This window comes from Phacochoerus africanus, chromosome 1, assembly GCF_016906955.1.
Source record: "Phacochoerus africanus isolate WHEZ1 chromosome 1, ROS_Pafr_v1, whole genome shotgun sequence".
In the NCBI taxonomy this organism is placed as follows: Eukaryota; Metazoa; Chordata; class Mammalia; order Artiodactyla; family Suidae; genus Phacochoerus; species Phacochoerus africanus.
In genome coordinates this window covers 125,261,270-125,284,726 of record NC_062544.1, presented here as the reverse complement: position 1 = coordinate 125,284,726, position 23,457 = coordinate 125,261,270, and the positions used below count along the sequence as shown (strand labels likewise).

The following is a 23,457-nucleotide window of genomic DNA, read 5'->3' as shown; positions in this document are numbered from 1 at the left end:
TCCCCAGCCTTTTTTGCCTGACCTGCATATTGACCAAGAAAGTGCCTGTGGCTACATGAAGTGCTTTCACAGACATGTGGGCTTTCAGTAAAAAGTATAGATGTGAAATGTGAGGGACAGAGAGAGATGGACAATGGGAGTATGTACTACAGTATAAAATAAAACGTTTTGAATCATGACATATATCTATACACAAATAATTTTGTAGTCTGCTTTGTCACCTAATACAATGCCAAGAGCATTTCATATGTCTTTAAATGTTATTTGAGAAAATGACTTTTAGTGGCTGCCTACCATATTTTATTTAACTGATTCCCTATTTTTAGACATATAAGTTGTTTCTAATTTTGAACTACTTAGGAAAATTCAACAATAAATATGAGGATAAATTAATCCTGATATTTTGTTAATTATCAAAAGCAGTGATTACTAATTTGTTAATTATCAAAAGCAGTGATTACTACTCCCATATCTATAAGAATGCTTGAAGTTGACAGAAAGCTTATTATTTTTTTATCCTGATTGTGGTCTCAAGACATGGAAGAGATATAACAACTTAATTTATTTTTCATTATGAATCTGCTACTATTTTCTATATTCAACTGTTCTCAAGTGATGGAAGATTTTTATGCCTTTATTATGGAAACCTTTATTACTGTCTAGCTAAGGTGGCAAGTTTATTATCATGTCATGAAATGAGGTGATTACTTTCAAGAAGCAGGAGATGAACACTTTCTCTATAAGAAGGTCATTAACAAACTTGCTGTCTTTCTTCACAAACATCATCTCATGCAGACTGAAGGGAAAATAGTTGCAGCCTTAGCATTTTGCATTTAAAAAAATTTTTTATTTTTGTCTTTTTGCCTTTTCTGGAGCTGCTCCTGCGGCATATGGAGGTTCCCAGACTAGGGGTCTAATCGGAGCTGTAGCTGCTGGCCTACACCAGAGCCACAGTAACGCGGGATCTGAGCCGAGCCTGTGACCCACATCACAGCTCATGGCAATGCCGGATCCTTAACCCACTGAGCAAGGCCAGGGATAGAACCTGAAACCTCATGGTTCCTAGTTGGATTTGTTAACTACTGCGGCACGATGGGAACTCCAACATTTTGCATTTTACTTGTCTGAGGGAAAACCTACCAAATTCTATGTCCCATTCTCCACCAGCATGGCATGCTTTCTTTCCTATTGATACAGCTCATGAAATTCCTAATGCCCACCATTCATTATATCCACCAGCCTTTGCTTAGTTTTCACTCCCTCACTTTGAAGACCTGAGTGGTACCACTCATGCACGATGTTTTCCTACCTTCCATGAAGCCTACCATTGCTGGTTGTCTCACCCCTTTTCCATTTGGCTCTTCTCGGTCACCCTCAGTCATTCCTCTTTTATGGGTGGGCATCTTGCCCTGTGTGCTCATTCTTCCATCTCTCTCAATGACCTCTCTTTGTCCAGGACTCACTTTTCACTCCATGGAGATGACTCCTGGAGCTCCATTTCTAAGCTTCCCCTCTTCCTTCTTATATGAGGTTCGAACACAAAACTTCCTGACAGAAAACACCTCAAACTGGGTAGGATCAAATCTAAACTTATCTTCTCAACTTTAAAATGATTTTCCTTATTACTCTCTCGTTACCATTTTTTAAATACTCCCTATTCAATCACTTGAGCATTCAAGGTCTTCTAAAGTCTTGCCCCAAACCACTTTTTCAACTTTCTCACTTTACTCCATCATAATTTTTGGCTCTACCATCACACTTCAAACAGCCTGAACATTGCTTTCTTTAGCTTTTATTCAATCAGGGGATTATATTTTAGAACATAGGACATCCCAAAGTTTGGGTTTGATTTTCTTTGTGATGTTGACAAAATTTCTTAGTTCAGTCTTCTCAATCGGAATCCTAGAACCCCCTTCACAGAGATGGTGTAATAACTATGTGATATGATATACATGAAAGTGTCTAGCACAGTGTTTGGCACATTACAGCCTTGTGATAAGTATTTGCACATCTATTCATTCATTTATTACTCTGAGTTTTCAAAACTAAAATTTGCCATGAAAACATTTACTCTCATAGCCTCTAAACTCTTCACTCAATATATTAAGGATGTGTTCCAAGATATACAAATCTTCTGAGATGCTTGGTGAGAAAGGGTTTCTATGGTCAAATATATTTTTGGGGAAACATGATGTTCTTGGTGATTCAAAATGTGTATTAGAAAGGCAAAGCGCCAAGAAGTATTTCTTAAACTTACTTTATCATGTAATTTAAAAATTCTCCTTCTCTCCCTTCTTCCCGCCTTCTCTTCCTCCCTTCTAGGTTCTGTCCATTTCTTCTTACTTTCTTCCTCTCTTCCTTTCTTTTTAGAAACACTAAATATCTAGGGCTCCATGGGAAAGATTTGGAAAACACTGTATTTGCCTGTTTTTTTTTTTTTAATAAAGAAAAGGCTGTTGTATTACATTACATTTTCTTTGCTTTTTTATCCATGCCATTATCATCCAGAACATTTGAGAAGCAGCTACTTGTGGGTATCCCTGAGCTAGGAGCTAAGGATTCAGAATTCACCTTTTATTGTATTTGCCTGTTTAATAAAAGGTTTTAGGGGCTAATTTCTACTTTTCTCTGTAATTCCAAAGCCAGCACTGTGTCTGGCACAACACAAATATTCAATAAATGTCTGCAAAATTAAAGTGCACACAAGAGAGTATACTAATAAGATGCTAAAATATTATGTTGAAAGTAGTTTTCAAAAATCACACCAGTTATTTGGTACCAAGTATTTGGTAGCTTTACAGAAATAAATTATTTAAAAATTGAATTTGATTCATTTACTTTGGGTACATGGATCAGAATCACAAGATGTCTTATATGGGACAAGTCTTGGTAGGTATTTAATCATCATTTTATAGACAGGTATTACCTTTCATAGTGAATTTATAAAGAGGTTGAAAGAGTTATCTCAAACAATTTAAGTACAGGAATAGAGATGTGAGCTCTGGGCTCAACCTGGGTGGGCTCAAACACTGATGCTGCCACTTACTGGCCAAAGGAATGTGGGCTAATGTATCTGTGCTTCAGTTTTCTGATTTGAAAAGGGCAAGAATAATTTGAAAATGAGGTACTCTCCCTAAAGGCAATGAGATAATGAGATTAAACAGGTAAAGAGCTAGGCACAATGTGTGGCACATAGAAACAACATTAGATATTAACATCATTAAAGACATCATCAGCAAGTACTGCATAGTCAATATGAAATTAGAGGTGACACAATTCTAGAATTTTGGAGACCCTGCGACTAGAAATATGGATGGAGAAGAAGGAATTGTACAACTGAGGTTTCCTCATTGATGACCCCAATACAGGGCCATTTGTAGCATTTTTTATGGGGTAAGAAAGTTAATTGTGGTTTGTTGATACAAGGGAATAACTTTTCCACAGGGTGTTGGCTGGGAATTTTATTTGCTTGGGTATTTTTTGGGCTCAGGCAGAATCCTTCTTTTTAGGAGCCCAGAAATCCCTGGGAGATTGCATTTTTTTTCTTTTTTTGTCTTTTGTCTTTTTAGTGTTGCACCCATGGCATATGGAGGTTCCCAGGCTAGGGGTCCAATTGGAGATGTAGCTACTTGCCTATGCCACAGCCACAGCAATGAAGGATCTGAGCTGCATCTGCAACCTACACCACAGCTCATGGCAACACCGGATCCTTAACCCACTGAGCGAGGCCAGGGATCGAACCCGCAAACCCCATGGTTCCTAGTCGGATTCGTTTCTGCTGAGCCACGACGGGAACCCCATGATTGCATTTTTTAAGAACCAGAGAAGGACAAAAATGATCACAGAAGAACTTATAAAACAGAAACAAACTCATGGATTTCAAAACTAATCTTATAGTTACTATGGATGAAACTGTTGGGGAAAGGAAGAATTGGGAGGGTGGGTATAATATCTACACGCTACTGTATAAAGTAGATGATTAACAAGAGCCTACTGGATAGCACATTAAAATCTACTCAATTGTTTGTAATAACCTATATGGGAAAACAGAATGGATATATTTATATGTATAACTGATCCATTTTGCTGTACATATGAAACTAATACAATATTGTAAGCCAACTATACTCCATTGAAACTTAAAAAAAAAAAGAAGAAGAAGAAAAGAAAAGAAAAGAAAAGAAAGAAACCACAGAAGGAAGGAAGTGCTCTCCCTCTTGGAGAGCTGAACAAGCACTGGTCACCATTCCCTACCTGAATGGATAGGCAAACGCTACGTCGATGCTGAGGTTACTTTCCGTCTTGTTGACGCAGTCCACACTCAGCCGCAGGCCTCCGGAATAGCCACCGCATGTTGCAAATGCAAAGATGGCAAAAAGCTGTGGAGAACAAAGACACACAAAAGAGAAGGTGGGGATTAGGATGGCTTTTATCTCATGAGATATATATAGGGGCTTAGCATCTACATTGAAGGAAGTTATGGTGTTTCTAAAGTGTGGCATCATGTTTGGCTCAGGCTGGAATGAAGTCCTGGGTGGATGGTGGGGAATGCGGGGAAGGGTTGGGGTCTGAAAAAATTGTCTGGAAAGCTGGAGTAATTTTGTTTGCAGAAAAATTAAACAAAAGGACAAAAGGTCTGTGTTTGAAACCAGCTGTCTGTGTAAAGAGCTGTCATGCCTCAGAAGGTAGAGAGGTAATCTCTCTGGAAAGCTGCACATGGAGGGATTAATGATGGTTATACCCACCTGGGAAGAATTTGGAATGCCTCCTTGCTTGCTTCTTTTTATCTGTATTTTCTGCCATAAAAAGGTTTTGTCTTTTGAAATAGTATAGTTTTTAAAAATTTTTTGACATTAAAAAAACATTTTTCTTTTATTGAGATATAATTGATATATAACATTACATTAGTTTTAGGTGTACAACATAATTTTTTTCCCTTGTGATCAGAACTTTTAAGATCTACTCTCTTAGCAACTTTCACATATACAATATTATTAACTATTGTCATCATAGTGTAATTACATACCCAGGACTTATTTGTCTTATAATGAGAAGTTTGTACCTTTTGACCACGTTCATCCAATTCCACAATTCCACCCCCCTTCTGCCTCTCTGGTAACCACAAATCTGGTCTTTTCTATTTCTATGAAGGTTATTATTATTATTACTTTTAGACTCCACATATTAGTATGAAATAGTATCAATTTTTAAAAAGATACAGAATTTTAGAGTTGACCAGTAGAGGAAAAGATTTAAGAGGTGCCATTTCATAACATAAGGTCTCAGTATATGTCAGCCTCAAGCCCCCTTGTTGGTTACAGCTCTGTGTTAGCTTTCTAAGTCAACTGCTAAAAGGTTACCAATTAATGTCATAGTCTATCCTGGTACAGACAGAACCTGGATCTGTGGGAATTAGAACTGACAATTAAGAGCAGAAATTCAGATAAGTCTTCCAGAGAGAAGATACATCTGGCCAAAGACAGCAAGCAAACAAAAGAATTTCCTGCTCATTTCAAAAGAAAGTCCACTGCACTTAACACTAACCAATGCTGTAATACTCCCAATATTTTAAATTTTAATTTTGGAATTCAGCTTCTTACAGTAGCTTAGGGTCCCCACTAGGTATACCAGCTCACCTTACATAGTGAGAGGAGTTATTGCATAAGGGTTAAGTGCATTGGCTCTGGAATGTGACCATGGGAAAGGTGCTTAATTCACCTGTGAAGCTGGCTGGTCCTGAACTTTTGTTTGTTGGGGTCTGTTTTTATTTTTATTTATTTATTTTGATTACTGATTCGATTTCATTACTAGCGACCAGTCTTGTTCAGATTTTCTGTTTCTTCCTGATTCAGTCTCAGGAAACTGTACATTTCTAGGAATTTATCCATTTCTTTTGTTGGCATATAATGGTTCATAGTAATCTCTTAGGATCCTTTGTATTTCTGTGGTGTCAGTTGTAACTTTCCCTCTTTCATTTCTGATTTTATTCATTTAGGCCCTTTCTCTTTTTTTCTTGATGAGTCTGGAGGTTTTAGAGTTTTATTTTCTCAAAGAACCAGCTCTTAGTTTCATTGACTGTTTCTATTGTTTTTCAGCTTCTATTCACTTATTACCACTTTGATCTCCATTATTTCATTTCTTCTACTAGCTTTGGGCTTTGTTCTTCTTTATCTAGTTCCTATAGGTATAATGTTAGATTGAGACTTTTCTTGTTTCCTGATGTAGGTCTGTGTCACTGTAAACTTTCTTCTTATATCTGCCTTTGCTGTTTCCCATAGATTTTTGGAATGCTGTTTCCATTTTCATTTGTCTCCAGGTATTTTTCAGTTTCTTCAGTGACCCATTGATCAGAAGAAGCATGTTTGGTAGCATGTTGTTTAGCCTTTAAGTCTTTGTGTTTCTCCCAGTTTTTTCCTTATAACTAGATTCTAGTTTTATACCATTGTAGTCAAAAAAGATGCTTGATATGATTTCAGTCTTCTGAAATTTATCATGACTCATTTTGTGGTCTAACATGTGCTCTATCCTGGAGAATGTTCTAAGTGCATTTGAGAAAAACGTTTTGCTCTCATGGGGTGGAACAGTTTGTATATATTAAGTCAATCTGATATTATGTGTCATGGAAGGCCTTAATGATTTTCTTTCTATCTGAATGACCTATCCATTGATGTAAGTGAGGTGTTAAAGTCCTCTACTGTTATTGAATTACTATCAATTTCTTCTTTTATGTCTGTTAATTTTTGCTTTATGTGTTTAGGTGCTCCAGTGTTGGGTGCAAAGATATTTACAGGGAGTTCCCTTCATGGTTCAGCAGAAACGAATCGGACTAGCATCTATGAGGATTCAGGTTCAATCCCTGGCTTTTTTCAGTGGGTTGAGGATTCAGCAGCGCTGTGAACTGTGATGTAGGTTGCAGATGTGGTTCAGATCCGGTGTTGCTGTGGCTATGCTGTAGGCCGGCAGCTACAGCTCTGATTGGACCCCTAGCCTGGGAACCTCCTTATGCCATGAGTGCAGCCCTAAAATAAAAAAAAAAAAAAAGGGAGTTCACGTTGTGGCTCAATGGAAACTAATCCGACTAGCATCCATGAGGTTGTGGGTTCGATCCCTGGCCTTGATCAGGGATCTGGCATTGCCATGAGCTGTGGTATAGGTTGAAGCTGCGGCTTGGATCCCATGTGGCTGTAGCTGTGGTGTCAGCTGGCGCTGTAGCTCTGATTCAACCCCTAGCCTGGGAACTTCCATATGCTACAAGTGTGGCCCTAAAAAGAAAAGAAAAATAAAATAAAATAAAATAAAATAAAATAAACATATTTGCAAGTGTTATAGCCTCTTGTTAAATTATTTTTTTTAATTATTATGTAATGCCCTTCTTTTTGTTTTTTTACAGACTGTGTTTTAAACTCTATTTCATCTGATATGTATTAATACTCCAGCTTGCTTTTTGTTTCCATCTGCATAGAATATCTTTTCTATTCCTTCACTTTCTGAAGTAGCTTTGAGGCCCAACTGAGATTATTGTGGGTGTGCTGGTACATGGGGTTGGACCCTTGGTGCAGGAGGCATTTTGAAGGGATACCAGTGCCAGCTGGGGATGTCTGCTGGGTGGAATGTGGTAGCAACTGCTTTGGAGGAATCATGTGAGATTTGCGGGTTGGGCAGGGTAGGTCCTCAGGAAAATGTCAGGGTGATTCACACAGTGTTGGCTAAGCTGATGGAGAGTGAAAGAAAAAGTATATGCCAGTGCCAGGCCTGGTAGGTAGAAAGAGAGTTTAAAAAAAAAATGGCACCTGGCAGTGCTTCTGTCCCATGAGAAAGTTCCACCAGATCTCTGCCCCTCCTGTGCATACCCTAAATCTAGTCAATGAATTCTCCTATGACACAGGTACTTTTTAAGCTGCTGCCCCTGCCCTGGGACTTGTAGAGAGTGAGTGTGTGTGTGAACTTTTCCAGAACAAAGTCTCAGTTTCCTATAGCCCTCCAGCTCTCCTGGACATAAGTCCCACTGGCTTTCAAAGCCAGATGTTCTGGAGCTCATTTTCCTGGATGCAGGTCCCTCACACTGGGGACCCCAATGTTGGGCTCGAACCCCTCACTCCTCAGGGGAAAATGCCATGGCTCTGATATCCCTCCTCTTGTGGGTCAGGAAACCAGGGGTGTAGATTCTGACTAGACCAGGTCTCTGCTCCTTCTACCCATCTTGATGTAGCCTTTTCCTTATAGTCTTAGTTTTGGAAAACCTGTTCTTTCTAGTGTTCAGGTTGCTCTCAAGGAGATAGTTGTTCTATATGTGGTGGTAGTTTTTGTGTGTCCTTGGGAGGAGGTGAACTCAGGATCTTCCTACTGTGTCATCTTGAGCCAGAATCCACCAAGTTATTACTTTTTAAAAATCAGTATTTTTAAATGGAAACAACTTAACCAAAAGCTACAATAGATGTGTTCATATGTGTTAATGTGTGTAAAGCATTTGGAATAGATCCTGGCACAGAAAAAGCACTCAATAAATGTTAACAAAAGTTATTACTGTCAGTAGATGAGCTTTCTGGCAAGATCTTGCAGGACATAACAGAGGAAATTTAGACTTACTCCCTAGCTAAATCTATATGACTATTAGCCCTGGTGAACCATCCAGAAAAACTAATCATTTTTGCTTTGTTTGCTTTTCTGTCTAGTTTATATCACCAGTGGGACTTGAGGAGGCATTTAGAAGCTACTGTAACCCACTGTGAAATCTGGGGATGATACACACAGAACCAAGGCTGAAGGGAATCAGATCTTTATCCCTACAGTGTGCATTTGCTTGTCAGATCTTAGTATTGGTAGGAATAAGGAGGACATGATTTTAATTGTTCAACGCTTAAATTGAGGTATCATCATACTCTACTGGATGGCTCAGCCTTTTGTGCTATGTCATGATAACACCTTTGGTTTGACTTCTTCCATAAGAAAGAATGGAGTCGTGGGGCCCAAGGCCCTGTGGTATGATGTGGAGATGGTCGTTTCCTTACCTGTACAACAGGGATCTCCTCTGTATCTTCCCAAATCACTAAGATGGAGTATTTATGTTCAGTTCCTTCTTAATTCATGCAGAGGTCTGTGTGGTGTTTATACATGTGCATTTCTCTGGGGCAAGAATCCTAAGTGTGTAATCAACACTTGTACATGGAAATGTTAGGAGGAATTATCTGTTGGTAGCATTATTAAATGCCTGCTGTGGACTAGGCATCACGCCCAGCACTTAACATATGTGATCATATTTCCTCATGTCAACAACAGTGTGTGTGTATGTGTGTGTGCACACGTGTGAAGTTTAACATTCCTATAGTGAAAATGTGGCAGAATAGCAGAATGTTTTCAAACAGTTGCATTCTTAGAAATTTTTTAAACATTAAAACGTAGTGATTTAGAGGTGAAGAGCCTAAGAACAAATCCTTTCATTTCAGGGCTTAATTGCTACAAAGAAACTACCTTTGGTTTTTCATCTTATATTAAAGTGCTTTATATACAGTAACATATTATTAATACTACCATGCAGTGAACTTAAGATGGAATGATAATTATGTATTTAGTTCCATATGTTTGCCTCATAGAAGGAAGGCATCGGAGTATTAAAACCACACACACTACTTCTTTTTCTTTTAACTTCTATTGAGCTTGGAAAATATAAGACATTGTACTCAAGTTAAATATGATACTTACGGGCTTTCTGGTTAACTTTCCTTCCCCACAGTCCCCTCTGATTAAAGGGAAATCATACTGTGTAACTGATATCAAACTCGCATGGGTTTGGTGAGGATTAAACAGATAATGTCTGTATAACATCGGAAGAGTTGGATCCTGCTGAGTGAATAACATATTATAGGGATGGTTGATTCCCTATTTGGGAGAGTGAAATTAACTCCTTCAGAGTATATCAGCCAGGGGCCTGGTCCTATAATTAGAATACATCAAGACAGGGTGGGGAGAAGAAATCAAAACTCTCTGTGGGTTCAAAATTCTCTCAGTGTTGTAGAGAAATGTAGAGTGGAGGGAAATTTGGAAACCCACTCCCTAATTCCCCTCCCCGAGTCTGCCCAGCTGCTCTACTCTAGGTAGTAGAGAGGAGCCTTCTGGAATTGGGCAGACCTGAGCTTGAGTCCAACTCGTAGCTGTCTGACACTGAGTGAGTTAACTTCTCCAAACCTCAAGCTTACGGCCATTAAATCAGAACTAATTCACCGGCTCATTCAGCAGATGTTTAATGGTATATTTACCAGGTGCCAGCTGGTGGGGAACTGAAAGGTAAAAAAGTCAGAGAAAAGACAAAGACAAAGTAGGTGTCTGCCAGCTATGGAGCTTAATGCTGGATGGGGGATGGCAACAGAAGCAAAAGAACAGATAAACACAATAATTATGAACTGTGTTCAGTGTTTGGAGGAGAATCTCTCCTAGATAGAGCATTGTATTGGAGGATGTCACATTTATGCTAATATCCTGAGGATAAAGGAGAGGAAGCCACGTGTGACAGAGGGTGGGGTACAGGAAGTGCTTTGGGCAGAGGGCACAGCTTCAATCAAAGCCCCAGGGGAGGAAAGGCTTGACAGGTTCAAGGAGCCAATGAAAGGCCAAGGTGGCAGCTGAATGGTGAAATAGGTTGAGAGTAACATACTGCACATGATTTTGTATACATATGCTGAGAGAACACACTGAAGCACCAGGCTCAGAACCCTCAATAAACCATTAAAGTGTCCCCTCTCCTCCTCGCCCTCCTCCGTTCCCTCCACCACCCTAGTGAAGAAATTGAGAACTAGGGAAGAAAATTCACTTCCCCAGCTCAGCTAGAGCAGAGTTGGAACTAGAATCCTAGTTTGTAGACTTCCTCAGTCAGCAGCCTTCTATTTAACTTTAGAATAAGAAAAAGAACAATTTTGGGCCATGTGGAAATAAAGATTGTCTAATGTTCCAGCCTTCTATGCCCCAAAACTTTTAGTGGCCTGAGGTTTTCCATGTGTCCCACTGGTATCTCATAAACACATACTGCAAGCTCATGGCCAAGGAGAATGTGTACTTTGTCCTTCCTTCCTTCCTTCCTTCCTTCCTTCCTTCCTTCCTTCCTTCCTTCCTTCCTTCCTTCCTTCCTTCCTTCCTTCCTATCTTCCCTCTCTGCCTCCTTCTCTCCATCCCCCCATCCTTCTTCTTTTCACCCTTGATAGGATAAAGGATTTTAGAAGAAGAATCTTGGAAAATGTTGTAAAGAGACATCAACTTTCTTAACAACTGCTGCTTGGAGAGGCCATCAATATTAGCAAGAAGATGGTCTGTGTGTCTGTAGATGCTTGGTGCTGCCAGACTAATGCTTATTCCTGAGGGGGACAGTGTCCTCTCCTGGGAGATGGAAGAGATGGGAAAACTTGGTATTATGCAGCCAAGATGGTAGAAGAACTGGGGGAGGACTCAAGAGGGACAAGAGCCTGAAGGGACCCATGTGTGTGAGATGTAGACAGAGATGAGAGAGAACAAAAATTTTCAACTGAGGCTAATTCTCTAAGGCCCATATGCAACTTGATGACAGATGTAAAGATACTGTGTTTATGTGTGTGCACTTGCACAAGTGTTATTTTCTGTAAGTCTGAGCTCCATGTTCATCCTCAGCCAAACCTGTACCTTCTTTCTGATAGTGCACTATACTTGCTCACCTTTCTAGACATCGGGGGCAAAACCCAGGGGCAAAGGTCCATTTATTCAAATCAAGTGAAAGTACAAAAGCTCTGTGTTCAGTCAGAATGGTGACCATCAAAAACTCTATGAATAACAAATGCTGGAGGGGGTGGAGAAAAGGAACCCTTTCACATTGTTGGTGGGAGTGTAAATTGGTGCAACCACTATGGAAAATACCATGGAGGGTCCTTAAAAAGCTAAAAATAGAACTACTCCTGGGCATATATCCAGATAAATCTCTAATTTGAAAAGATACATACACCCTAATGTTAACTGCAGCACTATTTATAATAGCCAAGACATGGAAGCAACCTAAATGTTCATCAACATGAAAGTATAAAGAAGATATGGTACATATGTACACAGTGGAATATCACTCAGTCATAAGCAATAATGAAATAATGCCATTTGCAGTAACATGGATGAATCTAGAAACTATCAGACTAAGTGAAGTAAGCCAAAGACAAACATATGATATTGCTTATACATGGAATCTAAAAAAATGACAAAAATGAACTTATTTACAAAACAGAAATAAACTCAAAGACATAGAAAACAAATAAGTTATCAAAGAGGAAGGGGGAAAAGGGATAAATCAGGAGTTTGGGATTAAATTATATATACACTACTATATATAAAATAGCCACGAAAGACCTACTGTATAGTACAAGGAACTATATTCAATACCTTGTAATAACCTAAATAATCTAAAAAGAGAATATATATATATGTATATATGTATGTATATGTGTGTGTGTATATATATATATCTGACTCATTTTGCTGTACATCTGAAACTAACCCAACATTGTAATCCAACTATATTTCAATGAAAAAAAGCTCTGAGCTGCCACATTTTCTCAAAGTCCCAATTCTCCTCAAATAGGGCAGACACCTCACCTTCTGGCACATTCTCAGATAATCAATATCATAACCACTGGCCCAATCATTCACTTCCCTTGAGTTCAGGAGACTGAAATAAATCTCCTACAATGAACTCTCATATCACTACTGTCTTGGATGATCTACGGTTCTGTTCCTAACAACAAAAATTACTCTCTAAATGGATGAAATTAGCCAGCAAAGATTTCCCTCACATGCAGCCTGATTAGGAATACATTGAGGTGAAAGAGAAGCATTGCCTTGTGTTTTCTGGCTTAATGAGCATCCGCAAACCCAAATCCCCCATAGTAGGGATACCTTTACACAGTTAATGATACCAAAAGTTTTCCCTTGGAAAGAGGGCAAGTAGCTCCCTCCTTTGAATTAATTGAACTACACAAGGAGCATCAGTGAAAGCTGCTATTAATCCTTTTGGTTAATTTGCAAGGCATAGTTGAAAGCAATAGGTTGGAGGAGGACAGGAATCCAGGCTGATTAATGGCCCTCATGGGGACAGGGGTCTGCAGTGAAGTCAGGGCAGAAACATTTTCCAAGGCTTGATACACATCCTTGGGCCTGAAAGATGCGTTAGAAAAAAATAAGTGAGAGTAAGGAGACTGAGTGGAAAGAGACTGGAAGATTGGTACCAACTATTGGTACTTCTCTTACTATCAAGCTGTGTGTACTGACAACCAGATGTCCAGGGGATAAGGCTTTGGTTTATAGCATTTGCCACTTTCCATGGTGTAAATACTCCCACCATGGCCAGTTCCAAGCTACCAACATGACAACTCTGAACCCTGAATGGGAAAAGAGCTACACAGTCAGCTATGTTCTAGTAGACCACTGCCATCAAAGGAGTTTTCCTTTCTCTCCTCTGAAGCAAGAACCTTGGGCTGATTTCATTTATTCACTCTTCTTTTTTATTTTTATTTTTAGGGCTGTACATGTGGCATATGGAAGTTCCTAGGCTAAGGGCTGAATTGGAGCTACAGCTGCCAGACTACACCACAGCCACAAAAACAATGGATCTGTATTGCATCTGTGATCTAAGCCACAGCTTACAGCACTGCCAAATGCTTCCCCCACTGAGTGAGGCCAGGGATCAAATCTGCATCCTTCTGAACACTGTGTTGGGTTCTTAACCCCCTGAGCCACAACAGGAACTCCTGATCCACTCTTCTTATTTCACATTTCCCCTTATTTCATATCTCATATTTCTGCTATTTCCTATCACTCACCTTGGGCTTATTTCATTGATTCACCTCAATTAGTCACTCATTCATTCATTTTTCCATTCAATCATTTATTCACTTACTGATTTAGTCCATTATTATAGCAGAGGTTGTTGATGCTCAGCTTAGATCCCCTTAGCCCACCCCAGAGGCCTCCTGCAGCTTCAGGGGACAGTCCTCATACACATCAAAGCACCTGCCCCAAACATTCGTCTCTCTGCTGAGGGCTTTCTCAGGCAGAAGGAATGTGCTCATCCTGTGACTAGGTGCAGTGCATGTCACTGCAAGTCAATTCCCTGGCAGCTTCCAAACAATGTGGAATGGAAGTTGGTGGATAAACACTGGGTGTCCTTGTCCATCCATGAGGAAAGTCTGAGATGTGTTCAACATAGTTTCTCCCAATGGGATTGAGCCCCCTGTTGCCCATGGCAACATCTGCTCACAAACATGCCCATGGTTGGTGTTTTTCTCACTCATGTTTGTGCTTCCTGACATTGCTTCTTAGGTAACATTTTTCAGCCTAAATCCTTACATTTCCCAAAAGCAGGTCTCAGGATCTGCTTTTGGGAGAGGCAACCGAGGAGGTTACCAAACACGGACCAGGCACTTATGACTTTTCAGACACTTCAATGGCCCTAGGACTGTATTAATGGAAGAACCAGTACCACCCTGGGCACCTTCCCTCATGCAACCTCAGCTTCGAGCTCACCACACTCTCATTTTCACAGCACTCTCCAAATAAGCTGAGTTCCTTTGCAAACAGCAAGTCTTATTTGACTACAGTAGGCCTCCTGAGCCCAGTCCATCCCCACTCTGGTTCTCATATTCCCTGTTTTTCTTTTTTTTAAATATATATATGAGCAGACATTTAAAAATCTATATTTGTTTGGCACCATGTATTCACATGTTTAGATTTTGACCACTTTCCCGAGGAAAGGTAATATATTTCTCTTTGTTTATTGCTGAATCTCAGCCACCGTTACAGCCCTTGGCATGAAGCATGTGCTCCTTAAACACCTGTTGACTAAATATTTAAATATATTTCCCTCCCCCAACTCCAGAGAACTTGCTATCTATTTTGGGGGTGCAGACAAGTGAATGAACAGGCAAGGTGACCATGTTTTAGGGTAGTGGCACTCACTGGAGCATGCTAGAGGAAAAAGTGGTGCATACTTGCAGAGGAGTGGAGTCTGGAGGAATGGAGAGCAAGTAGATGCCAGGCAAGCATGCCAGGTAAGAGGGAGAACATGACTGTTCTAGTCAGAGAGAGCAGCAAGTTAAAGACACTCAAGTGAGCAAGCAAAGCACATCTGGGCTGTGCACTTGGTACTACTGGGGTGGACACTGTAAGATGAGAAGCAAGTGGAGACTCCATTCAAGAGGTGGCAGGGATGCACCAGGTCTGGTCTAGCAGAGATCTGACAACTAGGGCCCTTGGCCATGCCTCGCCCTCTCTACCCATTCAGGTATGGTCTATGGCGCTTTCAGGTTACAATGACAGAATTGAGTACTAATGATAAATACACTATGGTCCAAAAGGCAAATCTATTTACTAACTGACCCTTACAGAAATAGTTTGTCAGTGTGAAGAAACTTGAGTTTTAGGAGGGGGTTGGGTTTTCAGCAGGGGAGGGATATGCATTTCAGAAAGGCCACACTGACTGCAATAGGGAGCATGGATCAAGAGGAGGCAGGGATAGAGGCTGGAAGATGGGCAGGTGTCTTGCTTCCCTAGACAGTTTGTAGATGGTTTGCCAGTAGGACCACACTTTGGTTCTCTTTGTACCCTTCTTGTGCCAAAATATGGTAGGTAGCTCAACAATGTTGTCAAGCAAATGAACATATGAATGAATGAGTGAAAGAAGAGGAGATGATGAAGGGTTTGGAAATGGGTACCCTGGTAGCGAAGCTGAATAACAAACTTTGGGATGGTGATGATGATGATAGTAATGAAAAAAATCACTACTCTGTGCCAGTCTCTTCAGGAAAGGCATTATTTACATGAGCTCATTTAACCCTCAACAACACCCTAAAGTGAAAACAATCTCTAATTTTCCAGATGAGGAAACTGGGTCAAACAGCATACCCAGATCACATGGTTTATTGGTACGTGAAGTAGTCATGCTTAGACCTCGGATCTGCCCTTCTCTCAAGTTTATCTTAGTTTTTCCAAAGTCTCCCAGAGCTTTGAAGGGTGTCCCACTGGCTGGAAAGACTATAGAAAGGTAAATAATACAGAAATATAAATATAGGCTGGATAAGGCTTTCTGTGTCACATCAACGCTCAGAAAGCCAAGTGAAGAAGAAATAAAGCATCTCTAAGACAAAGCCCTGATCATCCAAATGGCTGCCCATGGTGGCTCGTGGATTTTGCCCAAGCAACTCAATCCTTCTCTCAGCAGCATCATAGGCCATCAGCGGGGAAAGACTGAGAATCTCTTATGATAGGAATACTGGAGAAGCCTGACAGGAGTAGTTCTGCCAATTACATTTGACAAGTCCCTCTTAACTGTCAGCCACCCACAGTAAGGGCTTTGTGGGTCTCTCACTTTCATACCTGTCCATCATTCAACAGCTTATAGGCTAAAGAGATCCAATTCCTGCCTCTCCAGCCCCTCTTGGCCCTTCTTCTTTTATGATTTGTCTTGGGCTGATGAGTCATTGGTCCTTAGCACCCCTGAGGGGCATTTCTGGGAACATAGTTGTTTAGAGGAGCTGATTACTCAATAGTAGCCCTGGAAAAGCAAGGAATACATACTGTCAGGATGCTTTCTGGTGCAAAAAGAGTGTTTGATTAACTGTGGCTTTCCTTATACCCTGGGGACTGCCCAGAAGGCCCTCAGCTGACTGAGGAATGCCTCTAAAACTTAATGTTCCACTTCTACTCATTTTTGGTCCAATTCTTCTTTCTTTTAGTGTTTCTTCTCTTGTTGATAATTGGATTTTCCCAAAGAAACTGACTAAGCACCCACTCTGACCCAGAAGGTTTTTGTGAACAACCCTGTAAAATCTTGGATGAGACCTTGCTGTGAACATAAAAACTGCAACTTGCCCCTGGAAGAGAGTATAATTTCATCTTATTTAGAGGCACTGAAAACCATTGTCAAAAAGCTTTCTACCATTGAGCTGTATGTTTTTTCTTGTCATTGTTTATAACTATGTTCTTAACCAGCTCCACCATCTTCCTCGCTTCTTTCCATTTCATGCTACCTATCAAAAAAGTGGATACTGTGCCTATCTTGCTGCTTTCTGATTTATAGGAAATCTTCCCAAGAAAAAGAAGCCTCATAAAATTGGTACTTCAGACAAATCACCTGGGGAATTCTGATGGATCCCTGCAGAAGGAGCACCCCAAATTACTTACATAGCATAAGAAGTTTCCATTTTCATTTTCCTTTCTTTTTTTTTTAAAGTAAAGTATAGTTGATTTACAATGTTGTGCCAATTTTTGCTGTACAGCAAAGTGACTCAGTCATACATATACATTTGCTCTTTTTTATATTATTATCCATCATGGTCTATCCCAGGAGATTGGACCTGGTTCCCTGTACCATACAGTAGGACCTAATTGTTTATCCATTTTAAATGTAATAGTTTTCTTAAACCTGCAAGGTGGAGATGGAGCAGTTTGTGAAAAGGATTTGGATACAGGTAACAGAAAGCTTCAGGTATAGTGACTTAAACAATGAGGACTTGGTTTTGCACACATATTGAGATGTCCATATTGAGATGGCTGCTGGTAGTGATGATGTCTCTTTGGTTCCTATGGTCTCTGCTGCATCACCAGAAAAAATGGCTGCTGAGTTTCCATGGACATCCTTAGATGCATGGGAAACTGGGAAGTGAACGCTTAGCTTTACGGGGCTGCAGAGGGGGTAAGCGATAGTACAAGGGCTGGGAGCAGTTGTTTAATCAGCTAGTTGCCACTGTCTGACCCGGATATATATGAGAAAAAGATGCAGAAGTAAAATAAGCATTTGTGGCATTTTATAAAGGTAAGATGGCACAGTCAAACCTATCCAAGCATCAGGTCACTTCCTTTGCCCTGGACAGCGCCTAGAAAGTCCTGTGCTTTATATGCTAAATTTAACACTTACCCATGAACTGAAATGTAAATTTCTGCTTGAATTGTATTTTCCTATATAATGCCTGACAGAAATCTTTTAAGTAAAATGCATAATTGTAGCAGAAAAAGTAAATTGGAAACAATCTTCATGCCTATTAAAAAATAATCAAATAAATTTGGAGTCATTCAATCGATGAACTATTATGCAAATGCTAGAAAGTATGAAAAGCAATATAGAAAGTTATATGTAACCTTATGTAAAGCAAAAAAAAAAGCAAACTGCCAATATGACCTACATGCATTGCATTTTTATAAAAGTATTTATATACGCATACATTTATAATGGTATATGAAAAGATCTAGAGAACTAGCACTGAAGTATTATCAGTTGTTAACATTGAGGACTGAATTTTGGAAGCGAAATCTCATTTTAATATTATTTTTGTATTTTTTCAATTTATCCCAGTAAGTATGTAAAACTTTTGTAATCAAAAAAGATTTTATTGTTTATGGTGTTAGAGAGTATTCTAATTTCATTCTTTTACATGTAGCTGTCCAGTCACAGATTAGTTTACCATAGGTGTTTGGGTTTATTTCTGGGCTTTCTATCCTGTTCCACTGATCTATACTCCTGTTTTTGTGCCAATACCATATTGTTTTGATAACAGTAGCTTTGTAATATTGTCTGAAGTCAGGGAGCCTGATTTCTCCATTTTCATTTTTCCTTTTCAATACAGCTTTGGCTATTTGGGGTCTTTTGTGTTTCCATACAAATTTTAAAATATCTCACTCTAGTTCTGTAAAGAATATCTTTGGTAATTTGATAGGGATTGCATTGAATCTGTAGATTGCCTTGGGCAGTGTAGTAATTTTGCAAATATTGATTCTTGCAATCTAAGAGCATGGTATATCTTTCCATCTGTTTGTGTTGTCTTTTGATTTCTTTCATCAGCATCTTATAGTTTTCAGAGTATAGGTCTTTTGTCCCTTTAGATAGGTTTATTCCTATGCATTTTATTCTTTTTGATGCAATGGTGAATGGAATGTTTCCTCTCATTTCTCTTTCTGACCTTTCATTGTTAGTATATAGAAATGCAATTGACTTCTGTGTATTAATTTTGTATCCTGCCACTTTGCCAAATTCATTGATGAGCTCTAACTGTTTTCTGGTAGTGTCTTTAGGGTTTTCCAAGTATAGTATCATGTCTTCTGCAAACTATACTACAGAACTCCTAAAGGAAACATAGGCAGAATGCTCTTGACTAAAATAACAGCAACATCTTGTTTGATCCACCTTGCTTTTTGACAATAAAAACAAAAATAAAAACCCATGGGACCTAATTAAATTCAAAAGATTTTGGACAGGAAAGGAAACCATTAAAACAAAAGGACAACCATAGAATGGCAGAAAAATCTTTGCAAATAATGCAACATACAAAGGCCTAACCTCCAAAATATATAAATAACCCATACAACTCAATGACAACAACCACACACACACCAAAAAAACTGTTTGAAAAGTGGGCAGAAGACCTAAATAGACACTTCTCCAAAAATATCATGGATGGCCAACAGTGACATGAAAAAAATGCTCAGCATCACTAATTATTAGAGAAATGGAAATCAAAACTACAATGAGGTACCACCTCACACCAGTCAGAATGGCCATCATTAACAAGTCCACAAATAACAAATGCTGGAAAGGGTGGAGAAAAGGGTAACCCCCTTCACTGTTGGTGGGAATGTAAACTGGTACAACCACTATGGAAAACAGTTTGGAAATACCTCAGAAAACGAAATATAGAACTACCATATAATCCAGCAACCACACTCCTGAGAATATATCCAGATAAAACATTCATTCAAAAAGACACATGCACCCTTATGTTCACTGCAACACTATTCACAATAGCTAAGACATGGAAACAACCTAAATATCCATTGACAGATGAATGGACTAAGAGGATGTGGTACATATATACAATGGAATACTACTCAGCCATAAAAAGAACAAAATAATGTCATTTGCAGCAACATGGATGGAACTAGAGATTCTCATACTAAGTGACCTAAGTCAGAAAGAGAAAGGAAAATACCATATGATATCACTTATATCTGGAATCTAAAATATGGCACAGATGATGCTATCTATAAAATAGAACCAGATCAGGGACATGGAGAGCATACTTGTGGTTGCTGCGGGAAAGGGGGAGGGAGTGGGATGGAGAGTGAGTTTGGGGTTGGTGAACATAAACTGTAACATTTGGAATGGATGGGCAATGGGCTCCTACTGTACAGCACAGGGAACTGTGTGAGATTGGGTCACTCTGCTATACAACAGTAATTGAAAAAACATTGTAAATCAATCATACTTTAACAAAATTAATTCCCTATATAAAATAATAATAATAATAAAGATTTTATTAAACAAACTTATTGTTAACAAAGGAGAAAGGGAGGGAGGGAAGAATAATTAGGAGTATGAGATTAACAAATAAAACTACTATACATAAAAACAGATAAGCAATAGGGATTTACTGTATAGCAAAGGGAGCTATAGTCAATATCTTGTAATAACCTATAATGTAAAATACTCTGGAAAAATATATAAATGAATCACTTTGCTGTAAACCTGAAACTTAAACAATATTGTAAATCAACTATACTTCAATTTTTAAAAAAGATTTTATCAAAATTGCTTATTTAAACAACCTCTGGGCAACTTGAGCAAAGTAAAATCAGGCCTGCCATTAGATGGCTGTTCTGTTTTTAACTTTCATTTGGAGGAAAAAATGTTTAATCAAAGAAAACTCACTCCCTGCCAGAATCATCTTTAGTAATACCTTCAAATTATTTACATTTGGGGGGAATATAAAAGTAGGGGAAAAAAGTGATTATATGATTATATGAAATCATGTGCATGAAACTTTTGAAAACTGTAAAGCACTATAGAATTTAAAGAATTTACATTCAATTAAAAAATTTTAAAAATTACATTTTCAAAAAATGTAAATAAAATCACATTTTTTACTCACTCATTTATTAAAATGTTTTGGTGAAGTCACTGTTTACAATCAAGGTAAGACTATTTCAAAATATGCCACGGGAATATATGGTTTAAGTGTAAGTGCCAATACTTAGTTGAGTAAAAGTGTAACTTATCTTTCATTAGAGTCAATGATGGTCATTATTTTTAAAGGCATCAGCTCCAATTCTCTCATATCCTTTATAATGGAACAACAAGAAAAAATAAAAATTCCACAGAGCCTCTCACCCAGAACTGACACCATTTCTCTGATACCTGATTTGAGAGTCTTGTGAATTAATTTATTGCCTATTGTAGTGTTTTTGAACTTGACATTCTTCTAGAATAAATTTCTGATACGGACTTCCTGAACCATCTTACCTATTGTAATTTTATACCACTGAATAAAATCTTTCATAGATATCTTAACTGCATACTTCTGCTTGATAGGAAAATTAGAACAAAATAAATGCATGGAACACAGCTACTGTTTTGTAATTCAATAAGCTGACATGAATTACTCCTTGCCAGAAGTCATGCTTTCATGATAACCTAGAATGATTAAATTTTTTTGTTTTAAACTAAAGAAAAGTCACAACACTTTAACCCCTTTCTTTTAAAGAGTAGGCTTTAGTTACCAGGCCTCTAAATGGAAAGTAAAAGTCAAGCTGGGATTCTATTCAGGATAAATTTAGTATATTTGACATGTCTTCTCTAAAATTTGAACATTTCATAAACTAGGGTTATATTTATATCCATAAAGCAAATTAGAATAACATAGGATTAGTTGGGAGAAAAATACTGATCCATAACCAGTTGGCCACAATCAATGAATTCTTTTCATTAGACTGCATGGCTCATTAAACAGAGATGTTTCTCTCGTTCCTTTTTCCCTTTAAAAAATTAAAGCAAAAAAATTTTGTTTTAAATGCAGCTTCACTTGAATGAAAAAGACAAGCACAGGGTCCCATAAAAAGAACATGAGTTGATTTTCCTTTGTTTTGCATTTTCTGTGCTTGTGGCTATATTAAATAACATCCAAGGCTTACCAATTATAAGCCGTGAATATAAACAGGCATCATATTTAAGCTCATGATATAGGAGATAGAAACCCAGAATGAGTCATAAAACCATTTATTGCCAGAAGAATTTTAAAACATGCAAATAGCTATGTGGAGAGAGTCAAAGCCCTTTTCACATTCTACTGGCTTTGCACTCCTCACTGGCAAGTTTCATCTCTATACTGTTCATACTTTGAGATATTTGTAACATTTTATTTTTTTCCATCTAAGTCGCACCTACACTATATGGAAGTTCCTGGGCTAGGGGTTGAATCAGAACTGCAGCTGCCAGCCTACATCACAGACATGGCAACACTGATCCAAGCCACACCTTTGCCACAGCTTGTCATAATACCAGATCCTTAACCACTAAGCAAGGCCAGGGATTGAACCCATATCTTCAAATAGACACCGTCGGGTCCTTAACACATTGAGCCATGATGGGAACTCCTTGTGAAGTTGTTTTGATTGCTGTGCTTCTTTACTAGGAAATCAATGTCTGAACCTCCCAAAGCATAGTCATCAAATCATCTCTGTAATAATAGAGAACTTGCTACCAGGTATTATTTTGATTGTATAATAGAAAAGATGCAAACTTGAAATAGGCAGTTAAAAGACAGCAAACTATTCATTTGAAAAATACCCAAAATACTAGAGTAGAAGGACAGTTTGATGTATATTCTAAAGTAATATTTTCCAACTATATTTCTAATCTTAAAAACACAACTGCTGCTACCACTCAGGGAACTTCTATTAGTGTCCAGCAATACACTTATTTATAATGTCTGCTTTACAGACATGATCTCATTGAAATCTCCAAGGTGTTATCATCATCCCCATTTCAGAGCTGGGTAAACCACGGCTTAAAGGGCTTAAGTGACTCATCCAAGGCCACACAGATAGAAAACGACAGTTTGAAGCCATGAATTCAGAACTACACTAAAAGGAATAAATATTTAATTGGTTAAAGTTTACCAGTGGATAAATCCATTTTCTTCGTTGTCGTCTCTCTTGCGGCATATGGAGGTTCCCGGGCTATGCCACAGCCACAGCCACAGCCACAGCCATGTCAGATCTGAGCCGCGTCTGCCACCTACACCTCAGCTCATGGCAACGCTGGATCCTTAATCCACTGAGCAAGGCCAGGGATTGAACCCTCAACCTCATGGCTCTTAGTCGGATTCATTTCCACTGCACCATGACAGTAACTCCCGTCTTCTTTTTTCTTTCCTTTTACCACTCCACCTATGGCATATGGAAATTCCTAGGCCAGGAGTTAAATCAGAGCTGCAGCTGCTGGCTTACACCACAGCCTCACAGCAACATGGGAGCTAAGCCACACATCTGTGACCTATACTGAAGTTTGTGTCAACGCCAGATTCTTAATCCACTGAGTGAGGCCAGGGATCAAAACGGAATCCTTACAGAGACAATGTGGGATCCTTAACCCACTGAGCCACAATGGGAACTCCTGAACAAATCCTTTTTTTT

The 23,457-nt window shown here is 38.9% G+C and overlaps 1 protein-coding gene across 2 annotated transcripts in view; it reads right to left on the bottom strand.

The window, feature by feature from the left end:
- Positions 1–23,457, bottom strand: part of SYNPR (synaptoporin) — a 323,687-nt gene that overhangs the window by 116,009 nt on the left and 184,221 nt on the right. For both annotated transcript variants that reach the window (XM_047778464.1, XM_047778471.1), the window contains one exon: positions 4,255–4,379. In XM_047778464.1, the coding sequence (XP_047634420.1) occupies positions 4,255–4,379 (125 nt within the window). The remainder of the gene's footprint in view (positions 1–4,254; positions 4,380–23,457) is intronic.